Source organism: Bos grunniens, chromosome 10 (genome assembly GCF_055505025.1).
Source record: "Bos grunniens cultivar Pamir isolate PY7600 chromosome 10, Bosgru_T2T1.0, whole genome shotgun sequence".
Lineage (NCBI taxonomy): Eukaryota > Metazoa > Chordata > Mammalia > Artiodactyla > Bovidae > Bos > Bos grunniens.
Window position 1 is genome coordinate 92,297,564 of NC_141174.1, and position 27,900 is coordinate 92,325,463.

The following is a 27,900-nucleotide window of genomic DNA, read 5'->3' on the forward strand; positions in this document are numbered from 1 at the left end:
TTCACCGAATGCCCTGCTCACTTCCTCGGTGGAAGGAAGTCACAGGACAACTGGAATTACTAGGAATGAGAAAAACCTGATAGACTGTCTCAAAACACTTTTCCAGTAGGGCCGTAAGGCTTGGGAAGCACTCTGGCCTGGCATCATTTTCTCTCTTCCGACTTCAGGCTTAACTCTTTGCCGGGATTGTAGAAGTCTGTGTGTGCCTGCCGTTGTGACCTAGAGATGACCTGTGGAGGTGGTCCCCTTATATTGCTATAGATGGGATCAGTGACATTAATAAGGGCTATAAACATTTTTCTAGGTCCAAACTGTCCTTAACTATCTCACAGGCCTCTGACTGTCTCAGTGATGTAAGGTTATCATTTTAATGTTTTTAGTTACTGTGTGATGCTTCTTTCAGTAGTGTCCCTAAAATACATCCATGTGGATCACTTAACCTTGTGAAACAGGGAAATAGTTTTTAGTTTTAAAACTAAAAATCATATTTTTTTTCTTTTAAAATTCATATTTTTTCTTTCCCTTCCCTCATTCTTAGGCTGTCAACTCTCCCTGCAGAGACCATCTCCAACAGCCTGGACCATCCTAATTTGCAGATTCTAGCCTGCTGGGAAATTAGGAAGCCAGCCATCATACATGTTATTAGAAATGTGGCTGAGATTAAATGGGCCCTGAGTTAGGATCTGATTGCAGGAACTTGGTGGTGCCTATGGTGGTCACTCAGGGACATTTATTTGGATTTGTTTGGTCTTTTTTTTTTTTTTAATCCTAGGAGATGTTGCATTTTCCAGGTGCCGGAACTCTCTCTCAACATCCTTTTGTCTCCTGCTAAAACGCTTCCACTTTACCACTTGCCTCTCATTGAGCACAGAGACCCAGGCTGCCCCCCCACACATTCTCTTCTCCTCCAGCTTCCTTCACTCCCAAGAGCTAGCCCTGTCTTCACCTGCTTGAGATGGCCAGTGTCACCAGGATTTCTTCTCATTCTCACTGTGTACATCCCAGTGAAAAAGGGTGCTGCCCGCCTCACATCGTCAGGAGGACCCGGAGTCCAAGAACTCTGAGTGTGTCTCACTCTGCCTTTGGATCAGGTCTCATCTGAATATCTGAAAGGAATCTTGTTCTTGTACCTGTCTTAAATATGTTCATCATTTGAAGTTCTTTAAACAAACTTCTTAATATTTAGGTACATTGAAGGATTTTTTTGTTTCTGCCATTAAATGTTTCACTCTTCTGTTCTTTTTTCTCCATCTTATGTTTTATTAAGATGTAATTGACATACAGCATTGTATAAGGTGTATGGCATAATGATTTGACTTATATACATCATTAAATGATTAGCACAATAGATTTAGTGAACATCCATCATCACCTAGGTACAACGTTTTTAAAAAGAAATCTATTTTTTCCCTGAGATGAGAAATCTTAGGATTTACTCTCTGCTGTTCTTCAGAGAGGATCATTGGTGTTGGTCCGTGGCTGTGCTCAGTCATGTCTGACTTAGTGACCTGCCAGGCTTTTCTGTCCATGGGATTTCCCAGGCAAGAACACTGGACTGGGTTGCCGTTTCCTCCTCCAGGAAATCTTCCTGATGCAGGGATCGAACCCACATTTCCTGTGTCTCCTGCATTGCAGGAGTTCTCATGACTGTCTTTTTTTTTTTGGTCTCTCCCGCTATAATTAGACAATCATGTGTCAGTGAGATCCCTTAGCAGTTAGTAAACTTCAGAGTAGAGCTCTGGGAAAACAAAACTGCCTGTGCACAAAGCTTATTGGTTTTTCCGAGTAACCCTAAAAGCAAATCTTACTACTTTTGAAGTAGAGAACCAAAAAAATTAGTTTGTTTCTGCTTCAGGGTTAAATTAAGAATACTTAACTTGTGTTGTATATTTGGAAATGTAAAGAGAAATTAGTTGATGCTTACCCAGATAGAATATGTGAGCTATCTCTTGTTTCATTCTCTCTAAAACATCGTGGGCCTTAATTCCATATGTCTCACGTACAAGTAGTTATTACACTTGTTATTTTGCAACCACAGTTTTACTTTTTTCTACCTCTTGATGATATTTTCACTTCTCTCTTGCTATCTTTAAATTTGCCGGACTCTGAAGTGCTTCTTTGATATTTTTTCATCTATCACTTCTTGATTGACATTAGTGACAGATAAACAAACTAGTAAAAAAAAAAAAAAAATTATCTGGCTACCTAAAGGGATTTCAAGTCTGATAGGGGAGTCAAATAATTGTGAGTAAACTATGAAACTCCGTCAAGGTGCCAAAACATTTTAGTTTGCCCTGAAATTCATAACTTTATTAGTATAAAAAAAAAATCAAGCTTTCTTTCAAGATCAAACTGCAGGAAAAACAAGGAGAGCTTTAGCTGTAAGAAAGGACTGAATAAACATTTAGTACTTTTCTTGGCCCTAAATATTCCAAACATGGGGCTTCTGTGCTACTTGTTAGGGGATCCAGAATGTGAAGATCAAAGCTAGTGTTAGCCCTGCCTTCTAAGTGAGAGTGACTCATAACATCTTGTACTTACAACTTTCATTTAAGGATCTCCAAGATCTGTGACTACCTATGATTTAAATTTCGGGGAAAAGTTTAGTTATTTGCCTAACAATATGCAATAAATTAGGACACTGTTTTTCAGTTCCCAGTTCCAGTTTAACTTTTGAGACCAAATGTTTTAAATCTTTCAACAGATTTTTGAGACTTTTCATCCTTAAGTTTTAAAGGAGAAGATAAAATCCCACTGGTGTCTCAACATTATAAGCAATGATATTGATGGGTTAGTCACTAAGTCGTGTCCAGCTCTTTCATATACTGCCTTCCAAAGCCAAATATGAATTCGATTTGGGATTATTAAGCAATGATATTAGCCCTGTAAAAATGAGGAAATCTTTGACTACAACTGCGTGTAATTTTTTTTTTCTTTTTAACCCCATTCATTCCTGATTTCGCCCTTTCCTTGCATCCATCTTCCTTTATCTTCAGCTCTTTTGGTGGCTGTCTCAGTTATTTGGGGTCTGGCTGCCAATTCCATTCCGCCAGAGTCCCCCTAATGCTAGCTTGGCAGGAACACTCTCCTTTGCTGATTCTTTTAATCAGGATGTAAAGTCTGATTATGTCTGGCTAGGAATTGGGGGTCAGAGCATGGATCTACTCTGAATGCTGCCAACCATTTGAAACTCCTACAAATATTCAGATGAGCATCTGAATAAAGATTCCTTTTCTGAAATTTAATTGAACTGTTATTCAAATTAAATTGGTACCTTAAATTTGTACCTGTATGACCACTGTACCTCTTTCTTTGATAATTGATATGCTTTCTTTAGGGCTTTCTAGGTGGTGCAGTGGTAAAGAATCTGCTTCCCAATGCAGGAGACTCAGACGTAGGTTTGATCCCTGGGTTGGGAAGATCCCCTGGTGGAGGAAATGGCAACCCACTCCAGTGTTCTTGCCTGGGAAATCTCATGGACAGAAGAGCCTAGTGGACTCCAGTCCATGGGATCACAAAAAGTCAGACACGACTGAGCATGCATGCTCTTTTTAAATTCATGGAAACTGAAAGGAGTCATAATGACAAAACCCCTCACAACTCATTGTGTTTTTATGACTCTTAAGGAATGACATACAGAGAAGAGAATGCTCCCTGGGAGGGTCTATGCTTGGAATACTTTCTTCCTGCAAAAGCTGGTTTTGATGCTAGCTCTAGCATCTGTTTAATAAACACCCAGTTAGGAGCCTGTGCTGCTCTGCACACTTTGATGGTCCCCATCAGTGAAAATAGCTAACATGTATCAAGCACTACTTCTGTGCCAGGCTCTGTGTTAAAGTCGGTAGTGTGGTTATCTTCACTTTTCAAATGGGGGAAGTTAGGCTCAGAAACAGAGTAATTTGCCCAAAGTCACAACACTTAACTCTATCCCTTGAGTACACTTCTGCAAAATTAGAAATGTGGCCATAGAAATGATAGGGAGAAATAATATTAGTCATAAAACAGCTAGACATCTTTGTGTTTGTATATAGTTATTGTTCAGCTCAAGTTTTCCTTATGTTCTGGCAACAGAGCGTTCTTAAAAGCACGGTTTGCTTAGTCTTTAATTAAGAAGCTCGATGCAGAACACGTCCCATCTAGCGTGTAATTGAACCAGGCCCTCGAGCCTCATGCTCCTCATGTCTGGGCCCTCTCGCAGATGGTGGTTGGCTGTGCCCTGTCATTCTGCTTCCAGCTCCTCCACCATGCCCAGCCACCCACTGCTTACTTCCAATGTTGAGATCTCTCTTTTTCTACCCATTCCATGTAAAAGGACCTTGTCTGTGTTATTTACTTCCATTTCCCTAAAGCTGGAGTGGTCCCTGGGCCATGAAATCCAAAAAGAATTGTTCAAGGGGGTGAGTGAGGGCTCTTCTCCAGGCCAGGACCGTGCTTCCTCCAATGCTGTCCAACAACCCCCTTTGATTTCAGTGTAAGTGATCGGGTGCCAGATTGGACAAACAATTCCGGTATTTGTGGGTTGGCTGTGTTTAAATCCTCATGGGGTTCCAGGAGCGCCTCTTGCCAATATCCTGTAAAATAAGTGGCCTCTGTGTGCAGAACAGCTTCCTAAAAGTCAAGGTCATGGGGCGACTGGATGAAGGCTCAGAAAACTATGGTAATAAGAGTGAATTTTTAGTGTCTTCAGTCTCCATTTTTGATGGCCTTTCTTCCATTCACTTATTTGTCCCCTCTCCCCGTCCTCAAATTCTCCAGCCCTCCTCTCTGGCAGGCCCTGTGCGAGGTCCTGGGAATGCAAACAAGAATGAGACGTTGTTCTTGTCCTGGAGAGCCAGAGTTCTCTCAGAGGATAAACCATGAATGATGAATAAACACCACACAGAGATAAGTGTGATAGAAAAGTATAACGAACATGCAGGAGAACAGTGGAGAGACAAAGACTGTCTGGGGGAGTAAGGCAAAAAGCAGCAAGGCGACATTGAAGTCAGGCAGGAAAGACAGGGAGGGCATTTTAGGCAAAGGAACCCACAGGAACCCACACAAAGTCAGCATGCTCAATTCCAACAACAGGAAGCAGGTTCCCTGTGGCTGAAACATGGGCACCCTTTGTGGAGATGGGCAGGAGCCGATGGCCCAGAAGTAGAGTGGAGCCACGTGTGAGGGATTCTAGGTGTTGGACAGAAGCTTGAGGTTTTTGCCGATTGAGAAGCAGTTAGAGATCTTGAAACACACACGTGGCCTGATTGGTTTGGGGCATTGTCATGCCTCTGATGATAACATGAAATATTCCATATGTTATCCCAAGAGTCCAGGTGAGAGCAGTGCCAAACCCAAGGCAATGGGGCTGGAGAAGGGGGAGGTGGATTGGAGTCCATTTTCAAGGTCAACTGGGCAGAAATGAATGTGTTGGATGTAGGGCAGGAGGGAAAGAGAAGAGCATCAGATGGTAAATTGAGTATCTGGGTAGATATGTTCTCCAGAAGCTTTTACCAGGAGAAGATTGAATTTACCCAGTCCTTTAGATCCACAGTCTCCAAACTTTTCAGCACTGGGGACTGGTTTCCTGGAAGGCAATTTTTTCAGGGACCCAAGGAGTGGGTAGGGGAATGGTTTCAGATGATTCAAATGTGTTACATTTATCGTGCACTTTATTTCTATTATTATATCAGCTCCATCTCAGATGGTCAGGCATTAGGTCCCAGAGGTTGGGGATCCGTGGTTAAACATAGATTAACTCTCCAATTTGCAGTCTAAAAGAATCAACCATGAGTACAGGTCCTTTTATGGGACAAAGAGGCTTCTAGACTTTGGAAATCCTGTTGTCTGCTCATAAGTCGCAGGCCAGTGGGCGGCCCTGTTCAGAGGGAAGTCCAGGCCCTGGTGCAAGGCTGTTGGAGCCCTCCTTGCATTTCGATCCAGGATCCCCAAGTCAGAGTGAGGGGCTGCCTTGGGTTAGCCGAGGTTGAAAGGTCCCAGGGAGCAGCAAGATGGAAATATACGCTGACGGTTCAGAGCAGCCTTCCTTCTACAGCCATGCTGCAGCACTGCACTGCGTGGGGAGGAGTCCTCAACACCGACGTTGCTGTCATGGTTCCATCTTAATTTTTATCAGCTGGATGCGAATGAGGCTTCATTGTCATATGCGTAATGCATTTGCTCAGATCTTTGGCTAACCAACGTTTTTCCATGACTTTTTGACAGCTATTTTTGTTCAATAATGAATAATAAAGTGAGATTTACCATCTGTAGATGACAACATTTGTTTTATTTTGACATTTCTTTGCTAGACGGCAAAGATTTTATAATTAGGTTTTTCCTCTGCCAAAAACATTGTTGAAAAAACGTTTTCCCTGAAAAAAAAAAAAATGTTTCATAGCTTCCTATGCTAGTTGGAGTCATCTTATTTTGATTTGGAAGTTTTTCCTAAGTCAGTTGGGAAAGGAAACAAGAAAAATCTCTCTTGAAAATTAATTCTTAACAAGAACAAAGATTAACTGTTGCCCAAAAGAAAATGAGGAGAGAAAATGAAAAGAATCGTGTTTGAAATGGTAGTGCTTCCATTAACGTCCTTTTGAATTTTAATTTATGTCAGACTTAACAATATTGGAAACCCCCTTCTCTACCTTCTTTCAAGGGAGCTGACTTTATTCTTGTTAGTTTGATCCGTTTTATGTCTAACTCTTTGAAATACTTGTGAGACTATACTAGAACTGATGGACAGTACCCTATTTCTCAAAGGCCTAAGTCTGAATTTTTTGCTGAGAAGTGGCAACTACCGGCCAACGCCTCCTGGCCAGGTCCCTCACAAAGCTGAATGGTCCTCTTCATGCTGTGGACGCTGCAGTTGGCTTCGTGACTGGGGAGGCCAAGAGAATGAGTTGCAGGTGTGTCGATTAACAGCGCTTTCTCCCTGGAGTGCTCTCAGAAAAATGATGGCGGAAGCCACGTTGATAGCAGATAATAGGCTCACTCATCATTGCTAATGGGAAAAACATCACAGAAGCTAACGGCAAAAACAGCCACACTCACTGCATCCACGCCTCCCAAATAAGACGTGGAAACACCTTCCAGCTCCTACAGTAGCAGCGGAGGCCAAATTCTCTTTACAGCCCAGAGTATTTTCCTTCCTGAGTCATACCTCAAGACTGCTCCTAAAATCAGATTCCAGACCCAGCCCACCTTATCCCCATCACCTCTACTCTTATTTCTGTCATCGTCATCACCCGGCATTTTTGCATTGAGCTCTAACAAATAGGTGGAATTGAAAGAGACATTACCTAATATTTCAAAGGAGTGTATCTATCGAAAATGGATACAACAGGCGTCTCCTACAAGCACTGAGCCAGTATCATGCAGCGGCCTCCAACCTTTCTGGCACCAGGGATCGGTTTTGTGGAAGACAGTTTTTCCACAAACCAAGTCCAGGGGATGATTTGGGGATGATTTGGGGATGATTTAGAGACATTATATTTATTGTGCACTTCATTTCTATTATTACTGCATCAGCTCCACCTCAGATCATTAGGCACTAGATCCGAGATGCTGGGGACCCTTGATTTATAGCGATGCAGAGAGCAGAGGGAAATGAGTGCTGTCTTCGACATTCTTGACTTCACAGGTAGACTATATACATTTTCCCAGTGTATTTTTGTATCTCATGAATAGCACCTTCTTTTAAGTTCTGATGCATAGTTATTGGTGACTAGTACTCAGTGAAGAATAAGGAGCATGGGGGAATTCCCTTTATCTAAAGATGGTGCCCCTTGTTTTGAACATGTAGGGTCTCAGATCAGTTCAGTCACTCAGTCATGTCTGACTTTGTGACCCCATGAACTGCAGCACACCAGGATTCCCTGTCCATCACCAACTCCCAGAGCTCGCTCAAGTCATGTCAATTGAGTCAGTGATGCCATTCAACCTTCTCATCCTCTGTCGTCCCCTTCTCCTCCCACCTTCAATCTTTCCCAGCATCAGGATCTTTTCCAATGAATCAGTTCTTCACATCACGTGACCAAAGTATTGGAGTTTCAGCTCCAGCATCAGTCCTTCCAATGAATATTCAGGACTGACTTCCTTCAGGATGGACTGGTTGGATCTCCTTGAAGTCCAAGGGACTCTCAAGAGTCTTCAACAACAACACAGTTCAAAAGCATCAATTCTTCGGTGCTCAGCTTTCTTCATAGTCCAACTCTCACATCCATACATGACCACTGGAAAAACCATAGCCTTGGCTAGATGGGCCTTTGTTGACAAAGTAATGTCTCTGCTTTTGAATATGCTATCTAGGTTGGTCATAACTTTTCTTCCAAGGAGTAAGCGTCTTTTAATTTCATGGCTGCAGTCACCATCTGCAGTGATTTTGGAGCCCCCACAAATAAAGTCTGTCACTGTTTCCATTGTTTCCCCATCTATTTGGCATGAAGTGATGGGACCAGATGCCATGATCTTAGTTTTTTGAATGTTGAGCTTTAAGTCAGGTTTTTCACTATCCTCTTTCACTTTCATCAAGAGGCTCTTTAGTTCCTCTTCACTTTCTGCCATAAGGGTGGTGTCATCTGCATATCTGAGGTTTTGATATTTCCCCTGGCAATCTTGATTCCAGCTTGTGCTTCACCCAGCCCAGCATTTCCCATAATGTACTCTGCATATAAGTTAAATAGACAGGGTGACAATATACAGCCTTGATGTACTCCTTTCCCGATTTGGAACCAGTCTGTTGTTCCATGTCCAGTTCTAGCTGTTGCTTCTTGACCTGCATACGTATTTTTCAGGAGTCAGGTCAGGTGGTTTGGTATTCCCATCTCTTTAAGAATTTCCCAGTTTCCTATGATCCACACAGTCAGAGGCTCATGTGAAATAGAATGTGTGTGTAACAAAGTGGCTTGGATGACCATTTGTCTTGTCAAGAAGAGATGTGAGGTTTCAGAAGAGGTTCTTGGAAGTCTGACGGCAAATGATGAGATTGACTGTCACCACCCAGTGTTAAAGAACCGCTCCCTTCACCTAATATGGCTCAACTCTTCCCTCTCCCTGCCTGAGGCCCAAGAAGAAGCAAAGACCTTTTGTGTCAGGGGCTTGGTCAAAAGGCCCCCTGACAGTAGAGCCTTGAATTTCCTGCCCACCAGCAACAGAGACACCCCGGGGGGAGTTACCATCACCGTGAAGCAGCCCTGCTTCTGTGTCATGGGAACTGTGCGCGTGGTTGAGACAGACTGTGTTTATTACGTTTTTCTCATGAAAGTGAAACTTAATGTCCCTAAAAAACCCGCTCCACTCCAGGGACATCAGGAGCAGGGCGCTCTGGGGGCAGGAAGTGCCTGGGAGTCACAGACTTTGAATCCTAACTTTGCCAGTTAATGGCTGTTGGGCTTTTTCAAATCTCTCTCTCTCCCCCTCCGCCCCCAACTCTGTTTCATGGCAAAAGAGTTGTAATACTAGACTATCTGTATTGTTATAAATATTGTTGTTGTTTGGTCCCTCAGTGGTGTCCAACTCTTTGCGACCCCATGGACTGCAGCACGCCAGGCTTCCCTGTCCTTCGCCATCTCCCAGAGCCTGTCCATTGAGTCGGTGATGCCATCCAACCATCTCGTCCTCTGTCATCCCCTTCTCCTCCTGCCTTCAATCTTTCCCGGCATCAGGGTCTTTTCTAATGTAAGACCCTGATGCTGGAAAATATATGTAATTTCTAACATAAATATTAGCTCCCATTTATTGAGCACTGAGATTGTGCCAGGTCCCTAGCCAGACAAGTGTCATAAATGATGTGACTTAATTCCTACCATAATATATGAATGAGGTAGAAATTATTGTCTCTACATGAAAGATGAGGAAACTTTGGCAGTGTATTGCCCTGGGTCACACAGCTAGTGAGTGGCTTCAATTCCAGGTCTATCAGACTCCAGATTCTGTGATAATGTGAAATTAAAGCAGTGCCTCATGCAGAGTGGGTGCTTAACAAAGGCTGATTCTCTTTCCTTCCATGAGAATCCTTTGGCTTTGATAGAGCTTGATTTCTGTGTTAGATTTCTTTATGCGTGCATGCTTAGTCACTCAGTCGTGTCCAGCTCGGCAACCCATTGGACTGTAGCCTGCCAGGCTCTTCTGTCCGTGGGATTTTTCAGACACGAATCCTGGAGTGGCTTGCCATTTCCTTCTCCAAGATTTCTTTATCTATTTGTTCTATAGAGCAGCTCTGTCATACTGCCCCCCCCCCCCCCGCCATGGTTCATTTGGACAATAGTGGCTTTTAGGAAAACGGTTAATTGAGGTATAATTATAATTCTTAAAAGCCACTATTGTCCAAATGAACCATGGGGGCGGGGGGCGCAGTATGACAGAGCTGCTCTATAGAACAAATAGATAAAGAAATCTTGGAGAAGGAAATGGCAAGCCACTCCAGGATTCGTGTCTGAAAAGTCCCATGGACAGAAGAGCCTGGCAGGCTACAGTCCAATGGGTTGCCGAGCTGGACATGACTGAATATATGGTCTTCCCCAGTGGCTCACATGGTTAAAGACTCTGTCTGCAATGTGGGAGACCCAGGTTTGATCCCTGGGTTGGAAGATCCCCTGGAGGAGGGTATGGCAACCCTCTTCAGTATTCTGTCTTGGAGAATTCCGTGGACAGAGAAGCCTGGCGGGCTACCATCCATGGGACCGCAAAGTGAGACACAACTGAGCAGCTTTCACTTCACTTCACTTTTACATGTGAATAAGTGTTGTTTAAAATATCTCTAAAATCACCTAAGCGTGTGGGTACTTTGGGAGATAATATGATTCTACAGCCTCAGTGTATAGAAGTATGATGTTTATTTTCTACAGCCCAACTAGTTTCTGTCTCTGAGCCCCACCCAGCTGGTCAGATATTGAGGTCACCCTTGCAACTTCTCCGGCTCCCCCAGTGTCCTCTATTCCCTCAGTTGTCTTGGAAGAGAAACCTTCTCTTCCCTGGCACACATCTCACAATGCAGCTTTGTCCTGCCATCTTGTCAAGAAGGGAAGAATTTTTCTTGCAATTATTTATTCCACCCAACTTTTCTATGTGCCGAGATATTTAGCCCACTGGCAAAGTTTTCAACTTTCACACTTAAGCAAGAGTTCAAATCACCAGGGAGTCAAATGTTAATTCCATGACCAGTTTAAACGTTAGAAAAATTTTCCAGGAAGAAAATAAAAAGGTTCACTCTCCCCACTCACTAGGAGCTTTAGGTTTCTAAGTGAAACTTACTCAGAGGTGTCTTTTTGTGTATCCGGAGGGTTTCCATGGTGCTCAGACAGTAAAGATTCTGTCTGCAATGTGGGAGACCTGGTTCAATCCCTGGATCGGGAAGATCCCCTGGAGGAGGGAGGGCATTCCAGTATTCTTGCCTTTAGAATTCCATGGACAGAGGAGCCTGGTGGCTACAATCCATGGGATCGCAAAGAGTTGAACACGACTGAGCAACTAACACTCTGACTTTCCTTTTCTGCCTACCTGGGTTCATTCTCCTGTGTTACACAAACTTGCACACGTGCATTTGAATCTTAGTCAGTGCTCAGCAGAGCCCAAGCAGTGCCCTTCACAGGCCTTCCTTGTTCTTCAGTGGCTTTCTCCAGGGAGAATTCCATGGTCTCCCGTCAGATGTGTCCCGTGCTGCCCCGTGGTTATGTCTGTCAGACAGAGGGTGGTGTTGGGTGGGAAGAGGGTAGTTGGTACAGAAGAAGGGAAACAGGAATTTCCCTTTTTAGCTCTGAAGCACCATTTAATAACAGGACACATCCAAGTCTTCTCTTAAACATGTCTAGTGATTAAGCTTGTCCTCATGCCATGACCTGATTGTGTTTCAGATAACGGCGGACAGACTTTGGCGGGGGGCAATAACTGGCCCCTCCGAGGAAGAAAGTGGAGCCTGTGGGAGGGAGGCGTGCGAGGGGTGGGCTTTGTGGCCAGCCCCTTGCTGAAGCGGAAGGGCGTGAAGACCCGGGAGCTCATCCACATTTCTGACTGGCTGCCCACCTTGGTGAAGCTGGCGGGGGGCAGCACAAATGGCACCAAGCCTCTGGATGGCTTCGATGTTTGGAACACCATCAGGTACCGCCCATCTTCCTCTTTCACCTCTGAGATCAGAAGCTCTAGGAGCATCTTGACTGGCTGAGAAGGATTGCTTTTATGTGAAAATGATAGTATAGCTTGCAGATAAAAGATAAAAAAAAAAAAAAAAGAAATGCCTTTACAAATACTGTGTGTATACACCACACACACACACATATATATACATATATATGCATCATATGAGGAACAACATCGTCCTCAGTGGCTCACCCTCTACGAGAGGTCTTTACAGTGGAAGCCCTGCTAAGAAATTGGATGGGGTATTGTTTGCTTCCTGCAGAGGGTCAGAAGACCTGTCCTCTTGCCCACTAGGAGAATGGAGGACCAAGGCAGGGAGGGAAGATCTGGAAATAGCCTCATCTTCTAGTTTAGATTTTCCCCTTAGATATACGTGATTTGAAATTAAATATTTAATTGAGCTAGAGAATGACCATTTGAATTAATTTATTATTTCCTCTTGTTTTTTCGTTTAGAACCATTTTTCTCAGCTTGCAATGTGCCAAATATTTATCCATATTTTCTTCTAAGTGGTGTGGTCTGAGTTACTTCCATGTAATTCTTGGACTATTGTGACATGATTTTATGTGTTCCACGAGGTCAGTATCTAAATCAGAGGAATGGGGTTTTTTCCCTCAGGTTTTTGAATCATAGACCTCTTTGAGACTCTGAAAACTGAGATTACAAAAAAATGTACCTAAGCATATGCACAAAAGCTTAGATAGGATTTATTTTTATGGTATTAGATATTGATTACATATTATTTGCTATGTACACATAGAAAATATAACATTCTTTGAAAGCCTCTGCCTCTCACTCATTTTTAATACAAAAATTAATAGTCACTTTATGATAAAAAGGAAATAAAAATTTCCAAGCAAAACAAAACTTGAACTTCAGCTTACTGCCAGCTTTCACTGTGAAGGCTATTGGAGTTTGACTTATAGAAGCAGGAGAAAGTTTTGAGACATTTTGCTATGACAACATATGTGTCAGCCTTGACACCCAATCAGTTTTTATTTTTTTGTTTTGTTTTGTTTTGTGGCTAAAGTGTCATAAGCCCTGGGCTGTAAAAGCACATAATAGCCAATGGAATCAAAACTCTGTGGCATACTTGGCCAAATGAGGCTTGAGTTGAGAAACAGTTGAATTTATTTTGAGTAATTTCCTCTGTCCCAAGAGTCACAGAAGTTATGATATTTAGTAAAGTCCAAGTCATTGATGTTCATCCATATTACCAAATTTTGGACTATCCATCCACATTTCACATTTCAGTGGAATTCCACATTTCAGTCTTAAGATTATCTTGGTCAGAAGTACCTTTAGGACTTTGGCATGTATTTACTTCTGCTTGCAGAGGAACTGGAAGTTTGGCCACCCTTAAATGCATATTTCAGAAGGTCTTTCCTCAGTATCAGAGGAGAACTTCTCGTGGCCCATCCTAAAGAGAACGAGAGCTCTGCATCCTCCAGCATTATGTCCGTTGACTGTAGGGCTGTAACCAGAATGTTGTCACCAACAGTATTGTCCCAGTATGTGAAACCATGAGAGAGTGGTTTTCCTTTTCTATTTGGAAAAAAGCAAAACTTCTGCCCAGTATCATTAAGTGTCTGTTTCATAAGTGAAGAGCTGCTGTCATCCTATTCCCATTTATGGATGAAAAAAGATCCTGAAAACAATGATTCAGTCCCCACTGTCCTGATAAAATGGGTGCTTCTCACAACATTAGGCAAGCGTTCGTTCAGTACCGGTGGTGGAGCATTTGGCACCCACACCTGCCAAGGCAGAAAGCATCCAGTCTCACTGACGTCGGGAGCATCTCTTCCAAAGCAGTAAAAACAAATGGACAGCCAAATGTCAGAGACACTCAGTCTGTGCCCAGAGTTCTGGAACTTTTTTTCAGTAAGATATTTGCTTGGAAATACCATTTTCAAAATGATGATAGTTTTTGAAAATTTCAAAAGGGTCTGATGAAAGAGGAATGCCAGTAATGGCAGTAACAGAGGCGGGTGTCTGAAAACATCCAGTTTCCCTAGTTGCATAGTTATCAACTCCTCTCGAGTCTGCTTCAAAATACTAAATTTTAGAAGAAACTGCCGTTTTGGAGTGGGTGACATTCTGACAGTCTTTGTAATAGGAGTTCCTTGACTTCTATTTTTCACCTGTTTCAAGATACACTGCATGTTTATCAATTGTAGGGGACATGACCTCTCCAAGTTCTTTCTGATTCTGTGGTTTCTCTGCTTTTCAGCTTGATAAGCTACCTATAGTTTGTTTCAAGTCCTTTCAAAGGGTTTTTGAACTTATTTTATGTTTCATTAAACTTACATAAATGTAAGCAGAACCCCTAATCATAATGGAAGGAATGTTTTTCCTTTCTGATCAGTGGGAAACTGATCTAGATGTTATAATAATTTTCCCAACCCAGGGATCGAACTGGGTTCCATCCCACACTGCAGGCAGATTCTTGACCATCTGAGCCACAAGGGAAGCCCCTTATTATTATAAGGGTGGTGACAATTAAATATTATCTGATAATGTGAAATATCTTAAAAACTTACTATGAAACTATAAAGACTTTCCCCACCTCATGGATTCAATTTTAAGAGAAATGTTGAAGGAAAGATAAGTCACTTTTCATCCCATTTTCACAGATACCATGAGGCCTAAAGCAGTTGTGATACTTAATGAGCCAAAGTTTAAGAACGTCGCTCAGTCATGTCCGACTCTTTGCGACCCCATGGACTGTAGCCTACCAGGCTCCTCTGTCCATGGGATTTTCCAGGCAGTAGTACTGGAGTGGATTGCCATTTCCTTCTCCAGGGGATCTTCCCAACCCAGGGATTGAACCCGGGTCTCCCACATTATAGACAGACGCTTTACCGTCTGAGCCACCAGGGAAGTCCCAAACTAAAACGATGCTTTATTTAAAATATTAAGACAACTCAGACTGATTTTTGAGTAGTTATTACTGAATAATAACTTCATTGTTATTATTATTAAATATTTCCCTTTTCACTGATTTGTGGTACCACTTTATGTTCTTATTAGTGCTATGATCTGTCTAGGTGCCATCTGTATTAATCCACTGAGTTATCTGTTCTTATGTTAGCACCTGACTGTTGTAATCTGTAATCTTCTATTAATACAACTTTTAGAGTATATTTATATACCTGGCAGAAAGAGCTGTTCCCCTCCCCATTATATTTCCTTTACAAAATCTCCTTGACAAGTCTCACTTCTCCCTGGTGGTCGAGTGGTTAAGACTCCACACTGCTAGTGCAAGGGGCACAGGTTTGATCCCTGGTCAGGAAAGTAAGATCTCATGTGCCCCATGGCAAAAAAATTTAAAAATAAATTGAGATGAGTCAAAGGCTCCTTAGGTCCATGAATATCTCATAGGGATTATTAAGTGATGTTTTAAAGTAAATCACTTTAAAAAAAGAAAAAGCAGGATTTTAAAATATATCTTATAATACAATGATGCATGAATGGGTAATGATTATGTAATGTAAATTGTATAGCCTCAATCACAAAAAAATAAATGAGATTAACCACGAACATTAATTTGGGAAGAGTGGAGGTATTTGTCTTCTCACCTAAATCTTCCCCCTGCTGGTTGATGCTCTTTTCTTTTTGTTTGTTTTTTTGTAATTATTTTTTCTCTATATATTCCATTTTGGATAGATTCTGTTAGTATGCCTTCAAGTTTATTAATTTTTTTCTTAATTCTTACTCTTCTGTTAAGTCTGCCCAACATATTTTTCTTTTTTGAAAATTTATTTTTAAATGTGATAAATACACATAACAAAATTTACTATCTTAACCATTTTTAAGTGTACAGTTCAGTAGTGTTACGTGTAGTCACATTGTTATATAACTAATATCCAGAAATTTTTTATCTTGCAAAACTAAAACTATATATACATTAAACAACAATTTTCTACCTCCCCCTCTCCCCAGCCCCTGGCAACCACCCTTCTACTTCCTGTTCCTATAAATGTGACTACTGTAGATACTTCATACAGGTGAAATTCTACAGTATCTGTGGTTTTGTGACTGGCTTGTTTCCTTTACCATAATATCCTCAGAGTCCATTCATATAGCATGTATAAGAATTTCCTTCCTTTCTAAAGGCTGGTGAATATTCCACCACATTTTGATTTTCCATACATCCAGTGTTGGCCAGTTGTCTTGTTCCCCCTTTGGCTTTTGTGAATGATGCTGCTCTGAGCATAGGTGTACAAATATCTCTTTGAGACCCTGCTCTCAATTCTTTGGGTTATATACATAGAAGTGACATTGCTGTACCATGTGGTAATTCTGCTTCTAAGTTTTTGAAGAGCTGCTGTACTGTTTTCCGTAGTAGTGGTACCATTTCATATTCCGACAGTGTACAAGAGTTCCAGTTTCTCCTCATCCTCACCAGCACTGATTCTTTCCCTCCCTTAAAGAAAATCTGCTGTGCGCCATCCTGATGGGTGTGAAGTGATATCTCATTGTGACTTTGATTTGCATCTCCCTTGTATTTAGTGATATTGAGTATCGTCCATGTGTTTGCAGATCATTTGTGTATCTTCCTTGGAGAGATATCTACTTGAATCCTTCATCGATTTTTAAATGAGATTTTTGTTGTTGTTACTATTGAGTTGTAGAAGTTCTTTATACATTCTGGATATTAACTCCTTGTTATATATATTGTTAGCAGATATTTTCTCCTATTCTGTAGATTGCCTTTTCTTCCTAATGAATATGTCCTTGGATGTATGTCTTTTAAAGGAGTCATGAATTCTGTATATTTAAAAAATTTGAATGCAAGTTATTAGCTTAATATTTTTGAATCTTATATTAATCATCAATAGTCTTACAGTCAATTGTGCAATTAAAAATATTCATAATTTATATTATCAATTATTTGTATTAAAATATAGTTGATTTACAATATTGTGTTAATTTCTGGTGTCAAAGTTATATATACACATTTTTCAGATTATTTTCCATTATAGCTTCCATTACACAAGTTATTGAATATAGTTCCCTGTGCTATGCAGTAAGTCCTCATTGCTCACCTATTTTATGTAGAGCAATTTGCATCTGTTAATCCTGTACTCCTAATTTATCCTTCACCTCCTCCCTTCCCCTTTGGTAACCATAAATTTGTTTTCTGTGTCTGTGAGTCTGCTTCTGTTTTATATTATATAAAAATAATTTGTATTATTTTTTAGATTCCACATATAAGTAATATAATATTTGTCTTTCTCTGTCTGACTTACTTCACTTAGTATGATATTCTCTGGATCCATCCATATTGCTGCAAAAGGCAATATTTCATTCTTTTTTATGACTAATATTCCATTGCATACATTACCGCATATTCTTAAACCAATCGTCAGTTGGCGGCCACTTAGGTTGTTTCCATGTCTTGGCTACTGTAAGAGTGCTGCTGTAAACACGGTATCTTTTTGATTTAGAGTTTCCATCTTTTTAGGATATATGCTCAGGAGTGGGATTGCTGAATCATAGGATAACCCTATTTTTAGTTTCTTAGGGAACCTCAATATTATTCTCCACAGTGACTGCAACAACTTATTTTCCCACCAACAGTGTAGAAGGGTTCCTAGAAAAAGGAACCAGCACTTACTGTTTGTAGAATTTTGATGATGGCCATTCTGACCGATGTGAGGTGATACCTCATTGTATTTTGATTTGCACTTCTCTAGTAATTACTGATGTTGACATCTTTTCATGTGCCTATTGGCCATCTGTCTTCTTTGGAGAAATATCTATTTAGTTCTTGTGCTTGTTTTTTGATTGGGTTATTTGTTTTTGATATTGATTTGTATGAGCTGTTTGTATGTTTTGGGTATTAACTCCTCATCAGTTGCATCATGTGCAAATATTTTCTCCCATTTGGTAGATTGTCTTTTCATTTTGTTGATGATTTCCTTTGCTTTTAAGTTTGATTAGTTCCCATGTGTTTATTTTTGCTCTTCTTTCTTTTGCCTTGGAAGACTGATCTAAGAAAATATTCCTGCGATTTATGTCTGAGAATGTTTTGCCTCTATCCATTCTGGTTTTCATCTCACATGTTGCAAGTTTTCACTTTAGAAGTCCAGCTTGGATCTTTTATATCTTTTTTAATCCAACTTTCTAAACATACAGAATATAGTTTTAATAACCGTTTTAATGTCCTCTGCTAATTCCAACAGCTATGTCAGTTCTAGGTTGGTACTGATTAGTCAGTCACCTCATTGTGGGTCTCGTTTTCCTGACTTTTAATCTTTGATTTGATGCCAGACATTGTACATTTTACTTTCTTGGATATTTATTTATTGTTATGAATCTTCTTGATTTGTACTGAAATGCAGTTGAGGATACTTGGAGCCTTCAGGATATTGCATTTATGATTTATTAGGCATTAGGTCCATGTCAGTGTCCGGTCGTGGACAATAGTCTTCACTGCTGAGTCAAAACCTTCCGAGTAATCTACCAAATGTCCTTTGAATTTAAGTTTTTCCAGTCTGGCAGATGGGAGTAGATATAACTATTTCTAACCCTATGTGAGTGCTGGGCACTGGTTCCTTTCATCCTTTCAGGTAGTTCTTTCCCTAGTTTGGGGTAGTTCTCTCGCATACATCTGATCAGTGCTCAGCTAAATATTCTAAGGGACTTTCTACAAACCTCCAAGGCTCTCTGTGCAGCTTTCTCTTCTTTGGTACTCTATCCTGTCAACTCTAGGGTCTCCCTGGCACCTCAGCTCTCAAGTCAGGGAGTCCATGGGGCTATGCCTCAATTCCCCACCCCTACAGCGGCCTGGAATCTTACCATTCTCATGGTAATAAGTGAGGACAGTGATAAGAATTCCTGTGTTTCCTGTCCTTTGCCTGATAGCTCATCTTTTGAAAACTGTTGTTTCATATGTTCTGTTTCTCTTTAGGTTGTTTTAGGTAGGAGGGTAGGTCCAGTCTGCCTGTTACTCCATCTTGGCTAGAAATAGAAATACCCAAAGAATATTTTACTATCCTGTTTATTTTCTACTTTCAAATGCTTTTCAAGTCAATCTGGGATCGTAGAACCAGCTTTCTGAAACATAATATTGTAAGTCTTATAACTCTTCCAGAGAGTTTTTCTTCTTTATAAACATTTGTAATCATAGATAGAGAAATTATATATATTGATCTATAAGTTAATTACTTTTTATATTACAAATATTCCTTAATTTTCACATTCTCAGTTCCTAATTTTAATTGATCTTTTCATTTATTTGGTTAATACTTTAAAGTAATTTTCATAGAGGTACATAAATGATAAGGTTTTTAAAAAAAATCTTCATATATGGAAGAATATCTTTCTGCTACCTTCAAACATAAGTAATAATTTGACAAAGCTGCTGCTGCTGCTGCTGCTAAGTCGCTTCAGTTGTGTCCGACTCTGTGCGACCCCATAGACGGCAGCCCACCAGGCTCCCCCGTCCCTGGGATTCTCCAGGCAAGAACACTGGAGTGGGTTGCCATTTCCTTCTCCAATGCATGAAAGTGAAAAGTGACAGTGAAGTCGCTCAGTCGTGTCCGACTCCTTGCGACCCCATGGACTGCAGCCTTCCAGGCTCCTCCATCCATGGGATTTTCCAGGCAAGAGTCCTAGAGTGGGTTCCTTTGACAAGGAATTATTGTCAAATGTGTTCTCCTCATTACTCTATAGACATTGCTTTATTGTCTTCTGATAAGTACCATTACAGCAAAGTGTACCAGGTTTACCTGATAACAGAAAAGCTAAGATTACAATCTTGGTATATCTGACAAGGTGGAATTTATGTCAAAATCATTGTTAAGAATAATGGTGGAAATGGTGCAAATGATTTCCTCTTTGATCTGTGTGTTTAGACCCATTTATTTTCCAAATTTTCAGATTTTCTCTGTTAGATTATTGATTTCTAGTTTAATCGTATTGTTGTCAGAGGACATACATTTTATTATTTCAGTCCTTTTAAATTTGAGACTTGCCTCACTTTCTTGGAACCTGTGCCAGGTAGTCTTGAAAAGAATGTGTATTTTGTAGTTGTTAGGTATAATATTAGGTTTTTTTTGTGTGTGTGTGATCCAACCAGAAAATATTTTACTTCAGTAAATGAGTTTTAATATATATATTAAGAAAAGTATTAACTATACTTTTCTTAGCTCTGTTATTTTATATTATTTTTTTATGTTTGATTAGAGCAATGTATGGTTTATTCCAGTGGCATCATTATATTAATATATTTATGTAATTCTCTTAGTCACTTTTTAGGTTCTGCTATTTGGTTTGTCAGCTTTAAATGTTGTCTTTGACTTCTACTTATTACCTGTAAGAACATCAACAAGTTATTCAATTCTACCCATTGTCTTACCTTTCTCTTTCAGTGCTATTTTTAGTTGTATTATTTCTACTTTGAGCATATAATATTATAATGCTGTTTTTCTACCCTTGTCCACAATTTTGCTTTTGTCTTAGATCTATAATAATATATTCTGTGCTAAACACTTGTCCATTCCTAAAGTGTTCTCAATTATCTCTGAGTTGGAGGAATTCATTTGTTAATAGATTTCTCAGGATTCTTTGAATTTCTGCCTTGATATTGAAGCCATTCCTACAGCCTTGATGATACTGAAACAGTTGAACTGATATAAGCTCCTTGTCTCATATACTTTTTTTCCTTGAGCTTCTTGACAGTGTTACCCTACTGTATACTTGTTCTGTATGCCCCTGTTGATAACTTTCATGTTACCTGGATCTCATTTCATTTGCAAGTGAGTTGGTCCTTTTGCCTAGAGGTCTGAAAGGTTTTTGTTATCACTAGTATTATTTAAAGTTGAAGACTTTTACTAGATAAGTCTCAAAGGTGACCAAACTGAGTCACTTTCCCAGATGCACAGTGGGGTACATTGAGGTCTTTAGTTTCAGAGTTTTTGGTGTTGGTCACTCAGTGCGGGGGCCTCTCTTTCTGGGTTTGTCAGATACAACCTGAGTCCCTTCCCTTCTTGGACCCCTGCACCCTCTTGGGCACAATCCCTGACCCCTTCCCTAGGTGGGAACCAGCACTGACCCTCCAGGGCTTAGATGGCTATTTCCTCATGTCCATCGAGGTTTAAACATGTTCTGTCTCCTGCTTATGTTGTAGGCTTGAGTGTTGGGTAATTTTACTTTCTTTCCTTTTCAGTATGTCTTTTAAGAGTAATGTGTGGAGAGATTCAAATGTAGATGGCCACCAATATCCTATGGAAATCTGGAAATTCACACGTTCTTTGGCTCTTGCTCCAGTGTAAGAAAAATGGGCCTGGAAACTGGAAATGAAGCTTATAAAATGGCTTATAAAGTAAAGATGAGCTACCAACCAGTAGCTCTGCATTCAAAGTCTATATATATCTAGTCACTTCAGTCAAGTGAATATACATCTATATATATGTGTGTGTGTATACATATATATATCACATGTATGCATGTATGTATTTGTTCGGTTGACGCAAAATGTTTAAGAAGTGATGCAGTATTTTTTGACTTCCTACTTCTCCCTCTCTGACAAAAGAGCTTCTTCTCTATGTCCATAGTTATGCAGTGCTCTGGGGTTATCTCAGACATTTTCTGTTCGGCTGCATCACATTCTAGGGTGTGACCTAGCTGCCTAATTTCTTCTGTTCCCTCCCAGGTTGGTCTTGCATTTGCTGCCTGGAGGGACAGGAGAGGGAAGAAACCAGTGGTGAGGGATGAAAGGTGTGCTGGTTCAACTCTGAAGCCAGCTGATGAGAGATCCCTGCCCACTTTTGTTCAGTGTGACCTCTAAGGCCTAAGTTTTGGTCTTCCCTCATAGCTTGGTTGGTAAAGAATCTGCCTGCAATGCAAGAGAACCCGGTTCGATTCCTGGGTCAGGAAGATCGGCTGGAGAAGGGATAGGCTACTCAGTCCAGTATTCTTGGGCTTTCCTGGTGGCTCAGCTGGTGAAGAATCCACCTGCAACGAGGGAGACGTGGGTTTGATCCCTGGGTTGGGAAGATCCCCTGAAGAAGGGAAAGGCTACCCACTCCAGTGTTCTGGCCTCAAGAATTCCATGGGCTGTATAGTCCAGGGGGTCTCAGAGAGCTGGACACGACTGAGCGACTTTCACTTCACTTTGAGTTCCATAGCTAGACATAGACAAAGTGAATCCATCTTTTTCTGCTTTCTTTGGGACCAGGTTTTAATTCTTCCGTTCGAATCCAGGAATATGCTGTTAATCTCTTCAGCCCTGGCGTGAGTGAAAATCCCCTCAGGGCTTTGGCATCTGGTCTTCTCTTTAGTTTCCAACACTGTTGCCAGTTTTCCTCTTTTTGTAATTCTTCACGGGTATTATAATGGAAACTGGGAAAAAAGGGATATTAGGTTCTGCTGATTTGCCCTGATACTCACCTGGAAGTCCTACCAATTATTTTTTAATAATGAATAGGGAAAGATTGTAATAAAGGTATGACTCAGTTATTGTGAATAATATTGTATCTTTTAGTGTAGCCTACTTTAATATTTAATGATTCCTTAAAGGTGTGCATGAAAAATTTCTCTCATATAAAACTCTACATCAGGTGGATTTAAGTTATGTATTTCCTCACCAATTTTAGTCAAAATGTTTTGATTTCCATGGCTAAACACTTTATTCATGGTAACATTTGCATGTTAAGATGGCTTTTAAAGGAGCATGGAATTTACACAAACCCAATATCACCGTCACCCACATAACAAAGAAAATATATCCTGGGAGTAATGTCACTAGTATAACGGTTGAAAATGTGGACTCTGTGGTTAGATCTGGTCTTTGCCATTTATTATTTGTGTGATCTGGGCAAGTTACTTTATGCCTCCAAGCATCAGTTTCCTTGTGTGTAAAATGTAACATTAGTGATGCCCACTTCATAGGCATTTACGTGAGGACGTAGTGAAAGAATATGTATGAAACAGCAAGGAGCCTGGAACATAGTATCAATAACAACTCAGTAGCTTTAGGGGAAGATAGTAAGGATGATGATAATTCTTACAGAACGTTAACAGGATGGAAGATAATCTGTGGGCGTTTCTTGGATTTTTTATCAATAATTTTTTTTTTTTTTCAAAAATTCATGTCTGGAAATATTGCCATGGCTATTTCTGTTTCTAAAAATTTGAGATTGTCCTCCAGGGTGTGTCTTTGCTATGACAGATGGTCAGCAGCTAGTGGTAAAAGAAGTGTAGAATATCATAGCACTTCATTTATTTATGGGAAATGTTTTACTGCCCAACCCTTCAACTAGTTGGAAAATGAAAGTCAAAAACTGGAAACTCTATTTATAAATGGACAGTGCTGTGATCTCAGTGTCTGAAACTGTAGACTTTTAGAAAATATTTATAGCATATTGGAAACTAGTTACTGATCAGTGTATCCTTGCCCCATTAAAAAAAAAAAAAACTAACCCAGAAAACATGAAATTTGGGTAAATTAAAATTGAATAATGAAATGGTGTTACTGGTCGGGGCATAGACTTGGATCACCATGATATTGAATGGTTTGCCTTGGAAACGAACAGAGATCGTTCTGTTGCTTTTGAGATTGCATCCAAGTACTGCATTTTGGACTCTTTTGTTGACCATGATAGCTACTCCATTTCTTCTAAGGGATTCCTGCCCACAGTAGTAGGAAACAAAGAGAAGACCAGATGCCAAAGTCCTGAGGGGATTTTCACTCACTTCAGCCAGGGCTGAAGAGATGTAATGGTCCTCTGAGTTAAATTCACCCATTCCAGTCCATCTTAGTTCAATGATTCCTAGAATGTCAACATTCACTCTTGCCATCTCCTGTTTGACCACTTCCAATTTGCCATGATTCATGGACCTGACATTCCAGGTTCCTGTGCAATATTGCTCTTTACAGCATCGGACCTTGCTTCTATCACCAGTCACATCCACAACTGGGTATTGTTTTTGTTTTGGCTCCATCCCTTCATTTTTTCTGGAGTTATTTCTCCACTGATCTCCAGTAGCATATTGGGCACCTACCGACCTGGGGAGTTCCGCTTTCAGTATCCTATCATTTTGCCTTTTCATACTGTTCACGGGGTTCTCAAGGCAAGAATACTGAAGTGGTTTGCCATTCCCTTCTCCAGTGGACCACATTCTGTCAGACCTCTCCACCATGCCCCACCCATCTTGGGTAGCCCCACAGGGCATGGCTTAGTTTCACTGAGTTAGACAAGGCTGTGGTCCATGTGATCTGATTGGCCTGTTGTCTGTGACTGTGGTTTCTGTCTGTCTGCCCTCTGATGCCCTTTCTCAGTGCCTACCTCTACTTGGGTTTCTCTTACCTTGGACGTGGGGTCTCTCTTCACGGCTGCTCCAGCAAGGCGCAGCTGCTGCTCCTTACCTCAGACGTGGGGTAGCTCCTCCCGGCCACTGCCCCTGACCTCGGGCGCCGGTAGCTCCTCCCGGCCGCGTTTATGCACCATCGCAGCTGCCTGCCCTTGAATTGTTCTGGGCTCCAAAATCACTGCAGATAGGTGACTGCAGCCATGAAATTAAAAGATGCTTTCTCCTTGGAAGGAAAGTTATGACCAACCTAGACAGCATATTAAAAAGCAGAGACATTACTTTGCCAACAAAGGTCCGTCTAGTCAAGGCTATGGTTTTTCCAGTGGTCATGTATGGATGTGCTGCTGCTGCTAAGTCTCTTCAGTTGTGTCTGACTCTGTGTGACCCCAAAGATGGCAGCCCACCAGGCTCCCCCATCCCTGGGATTCTCCAGGCAAGAACACTAGAGTGGGTTGCCATTTCCTTCTCCAATGATGAAAGTGAAAAGTGAAAGTGAAGTTGCTGAGTCGTGTCCAACTCCTAGCGACCCCATGGACTGCAGCCTACCAGGGTCCTCCATCCATGGGATTTTCCAGGCAAGAGTACTGGGGTGGGCTGCCATTGCCTTCTCCAGTATGGATGTGACAGTTGGACTATAAAGAAAGCTGAGTGCTGAAGAATTGATGCTTTTGAACTGTGGTGTTGAGAGTCTTGAGAATGGGACTCTCTTGAGAGTCCCTTGAACTGTGAGATCCAACCAGTCCATCCTAAAGGAGATCAGTCCTGGGTGTTCATTGGAAGGACTGATGTTGAAGCTGAAACTCCAATACTTTGGCCACCTGATGTGAAGAGCTGACTCATTGGAAAAGATCCTGATGCTGGGAAAGATTGAGATTGGGGGCAGGAGGAGAAGGGAATGACGGAGGATGAGATGGTTGGATGGCATCACCGACTCAATGGACATGGGTTTGGGTGGACTCCAGGAGTTGGTGATGGACAGAGAGGCCTGGCGTGCTGCAGTTCACGGGGTCTCAAAGAGTTGGACATGACTGAGTGACTGAACTGTTCTAAATGAAATGGCATCAGAGACAACTGTATACCATTTTATATAAGTCTTTAAGAGAAGAAGATGGAGAAAAATTATTAATTCTTTTGTTAATAGAGGCACTTGAAGTAAACAGAGATGTTTGTTAATGGATCCTTAAAAATAAGCTGAATGAATGGAAATGTAATATATTTAAAAAGATACTGAGTCCATGTCTACATTTGATGGAGGAGACAATTTAGCATACTGGCTCTGAGTGGGGAATTCAGGAGTTTTCCTGAGTTCCAAACCCAGTTCTGTCACTGGCCCAAACACATGATCTGGTAAGTCACTCAACTGCTCTGTGCCAAGGTTGTGTCTGTCATAATGTAGAAGATTAAATGAGATAGTACACGCAAAACATTTGCACTGGTGTGAAGCACACAATAAATGCTCTCTAAATTCTAGCTACTATTATTCAAACGAACTTGGCCGAAACAACCTCCACTCCTCATTCCTGAGTGGCTCGGTAGTAAAGAATCCACCTGCCAATGCAGGAGATCCTGGATCAATCCCTGAGTCAGGAATATCCTCTGGAAGAGGAAATGGCAACCCACTCCAGTATTCATGCCTGAAAAATCCCATGGACAAAGGAGCCTGGGGGGTTACAGTCCATGGGATCACAGAGTCGGACATGCCTGAGCACATGCGCCATACCAGTGGGTACGTTACAGCTCTTTGTCTTTGCATAAATCTTCCTGTCACGGCACTTACTCCCGTGACCATCATCGTCTGCTAGGGCAGGTTGTGAGCACTGTGCAGGAAGAAAGAACTCTGAACAGTCCCCTAGGCGCCTAGCTTAAAGACGCTGATTAGATGGCTCTGTTTCATTCCTATCAGCCTGGAGCCCAAACATTTGCCCTAATAAAAACACCTGCTATAATAAAATCAGGGCATTTCATGAACTTGTGTGATTACTGGAAAATCATTTTCCATTAACATCATCAGTCATTATTTATAGATTTACATTTTGCAAATGTAATCAACAGTTTAATGAAGATAATATTGCACATACAGCTAAACTATACCATATGCTTAATTCAAAACATTGGGGAAATTCCTAGATAACAAATTGCAATGTATCCTTTTTTATATGCAGTTCATGAGTGGACTGTGTGACTTGGCTGTATTTGACACTGATGCTTTTCTCAAAAGAGACTTTCACTTGGAAGAAGTTATAGCTACATCAGTGCATTTCTAAGGGGAACTCTTGCCAAGAAAGAGGGAAAGATAGGATTATTAATGTTCCATTGTTTTACATATTATTCATGTAGCTTATCTAGGCTATAGTCTTGTATCTGTGATTGTATTCTTTCCATGTTTACAGAGTCAGGATCTGAATTCTGCAACAAAAGGTGTTGTCATTGTTTTTAAGCTACCAGCTTATTCAGTTCAGTTCAGTCACTCAGTCATGTCCGACTCTTTGCGATCCCATGGGCTACAGCATGCCAGGCCTCCCTGTCCATCACCAACTCCCAGAGTTTACTCACACCCATGTCCATTGAGTTGGTGACGCTCTCAAACCATCTCATCCTCTGTCGTCCCCTTCTCTTCCTACCTTCAGTCTTTCCCAGCATCAGGGTCTTTTCCAATGAGTCAGTTCTTCACATCAGGTGGCCAAAGTATTGGAGTTTCAGCTTTAGCATCAGTCCTTCCAATGAACACCCAGGACTGATTTCCTTTAGGATGGACTGGTTGGATCTCCTCATAGTCCAAGGGACTCTCAAGAGTCTTCTCTAACACCACAGTTCAAAAGCATAAATTCTTCAGCACTCAGCTTTCTTTGTAGTCCAACTCTCACATCCATACATGACTACTGGAAAAACAATAGCTTTGACTAGAAAGACCTTTGTTGGCAAAGTAATGTCTCTGCTATTTAATATGCTGTTTAGGTTGGTCATAACTTTTCTTCTAAGGAGCAAGCGTCTTTTAATTTCATGGCTACAGTCACCATCTGCAGTGATTTTGGAGCCCCCCAAAATTAAGTCTCTTACTATTTCCACAGTTTCCCATCTATTTGCCATGAAGTGATGGGACCGGATGCCATGATCTTAGTTTTCTGAATGTTGAGTTTTAAGCCAACTTTTTCACTCTCCTCTTTCACTTCCATCAAGAGACTCTAGTTCTTCAGTTTCTGCCATAAGGGTGGTGTCACCTGCATATCTCTGGTTATTGATATTTCTCCCGGCAATCTTGATTCCAGCTTGTGCTTCATCCAACCCAGCGTTTCTCATGATGTACTCTGCATATAAGTTAAATAAGCAGGGTGACAATATATAGCCCCAATGTACTCCTTTCCTGATTTGGAACCAGTCTGTTGTTCCATGTCCAGTTCTAACTATTGCTTCCTGACCTGCATACAGATTTCTTGGGAGGCAGGTCAGGTGGTCTGGTATTCCCATCTC

The 27,900-nt window shown here is 41.1% G+C and overlaps 1 protein-coding gene across 6 annotated transcripts in view; it reads left to right on the forward strand.

Moving 5' to 3' along the window:
- ARSB (arylsulfatase B) overlaps positions 1 to 27,900 on the forward strand; it is a 181,746-nt gene that overhangs the window by 80,553 nt on the left and 73,293 nt on the right. For 2 of the 6 annotated variants that reach the window (XM_086323125.1, XM_086323126.1), the window contains exon 5: positions 11,829 to 12,072. The exons of 2 other annotated variants lie outside the window; for them this stretch is intronic. In XM_086323125.1, coding sequence (XP_086179251.1) covers positions 11,829 to 12,072 — 244 coding nt within the window. Of the gene's footprint in view, positions 1 to 538; positions 6,257 to 11,828; positions 12,073 to 27,900 lie in introns of those variants that run through there. 2 more of the 6 variants (XM_086323130.1, XM_086323129.1) reach the window with 2 other exon arrangements.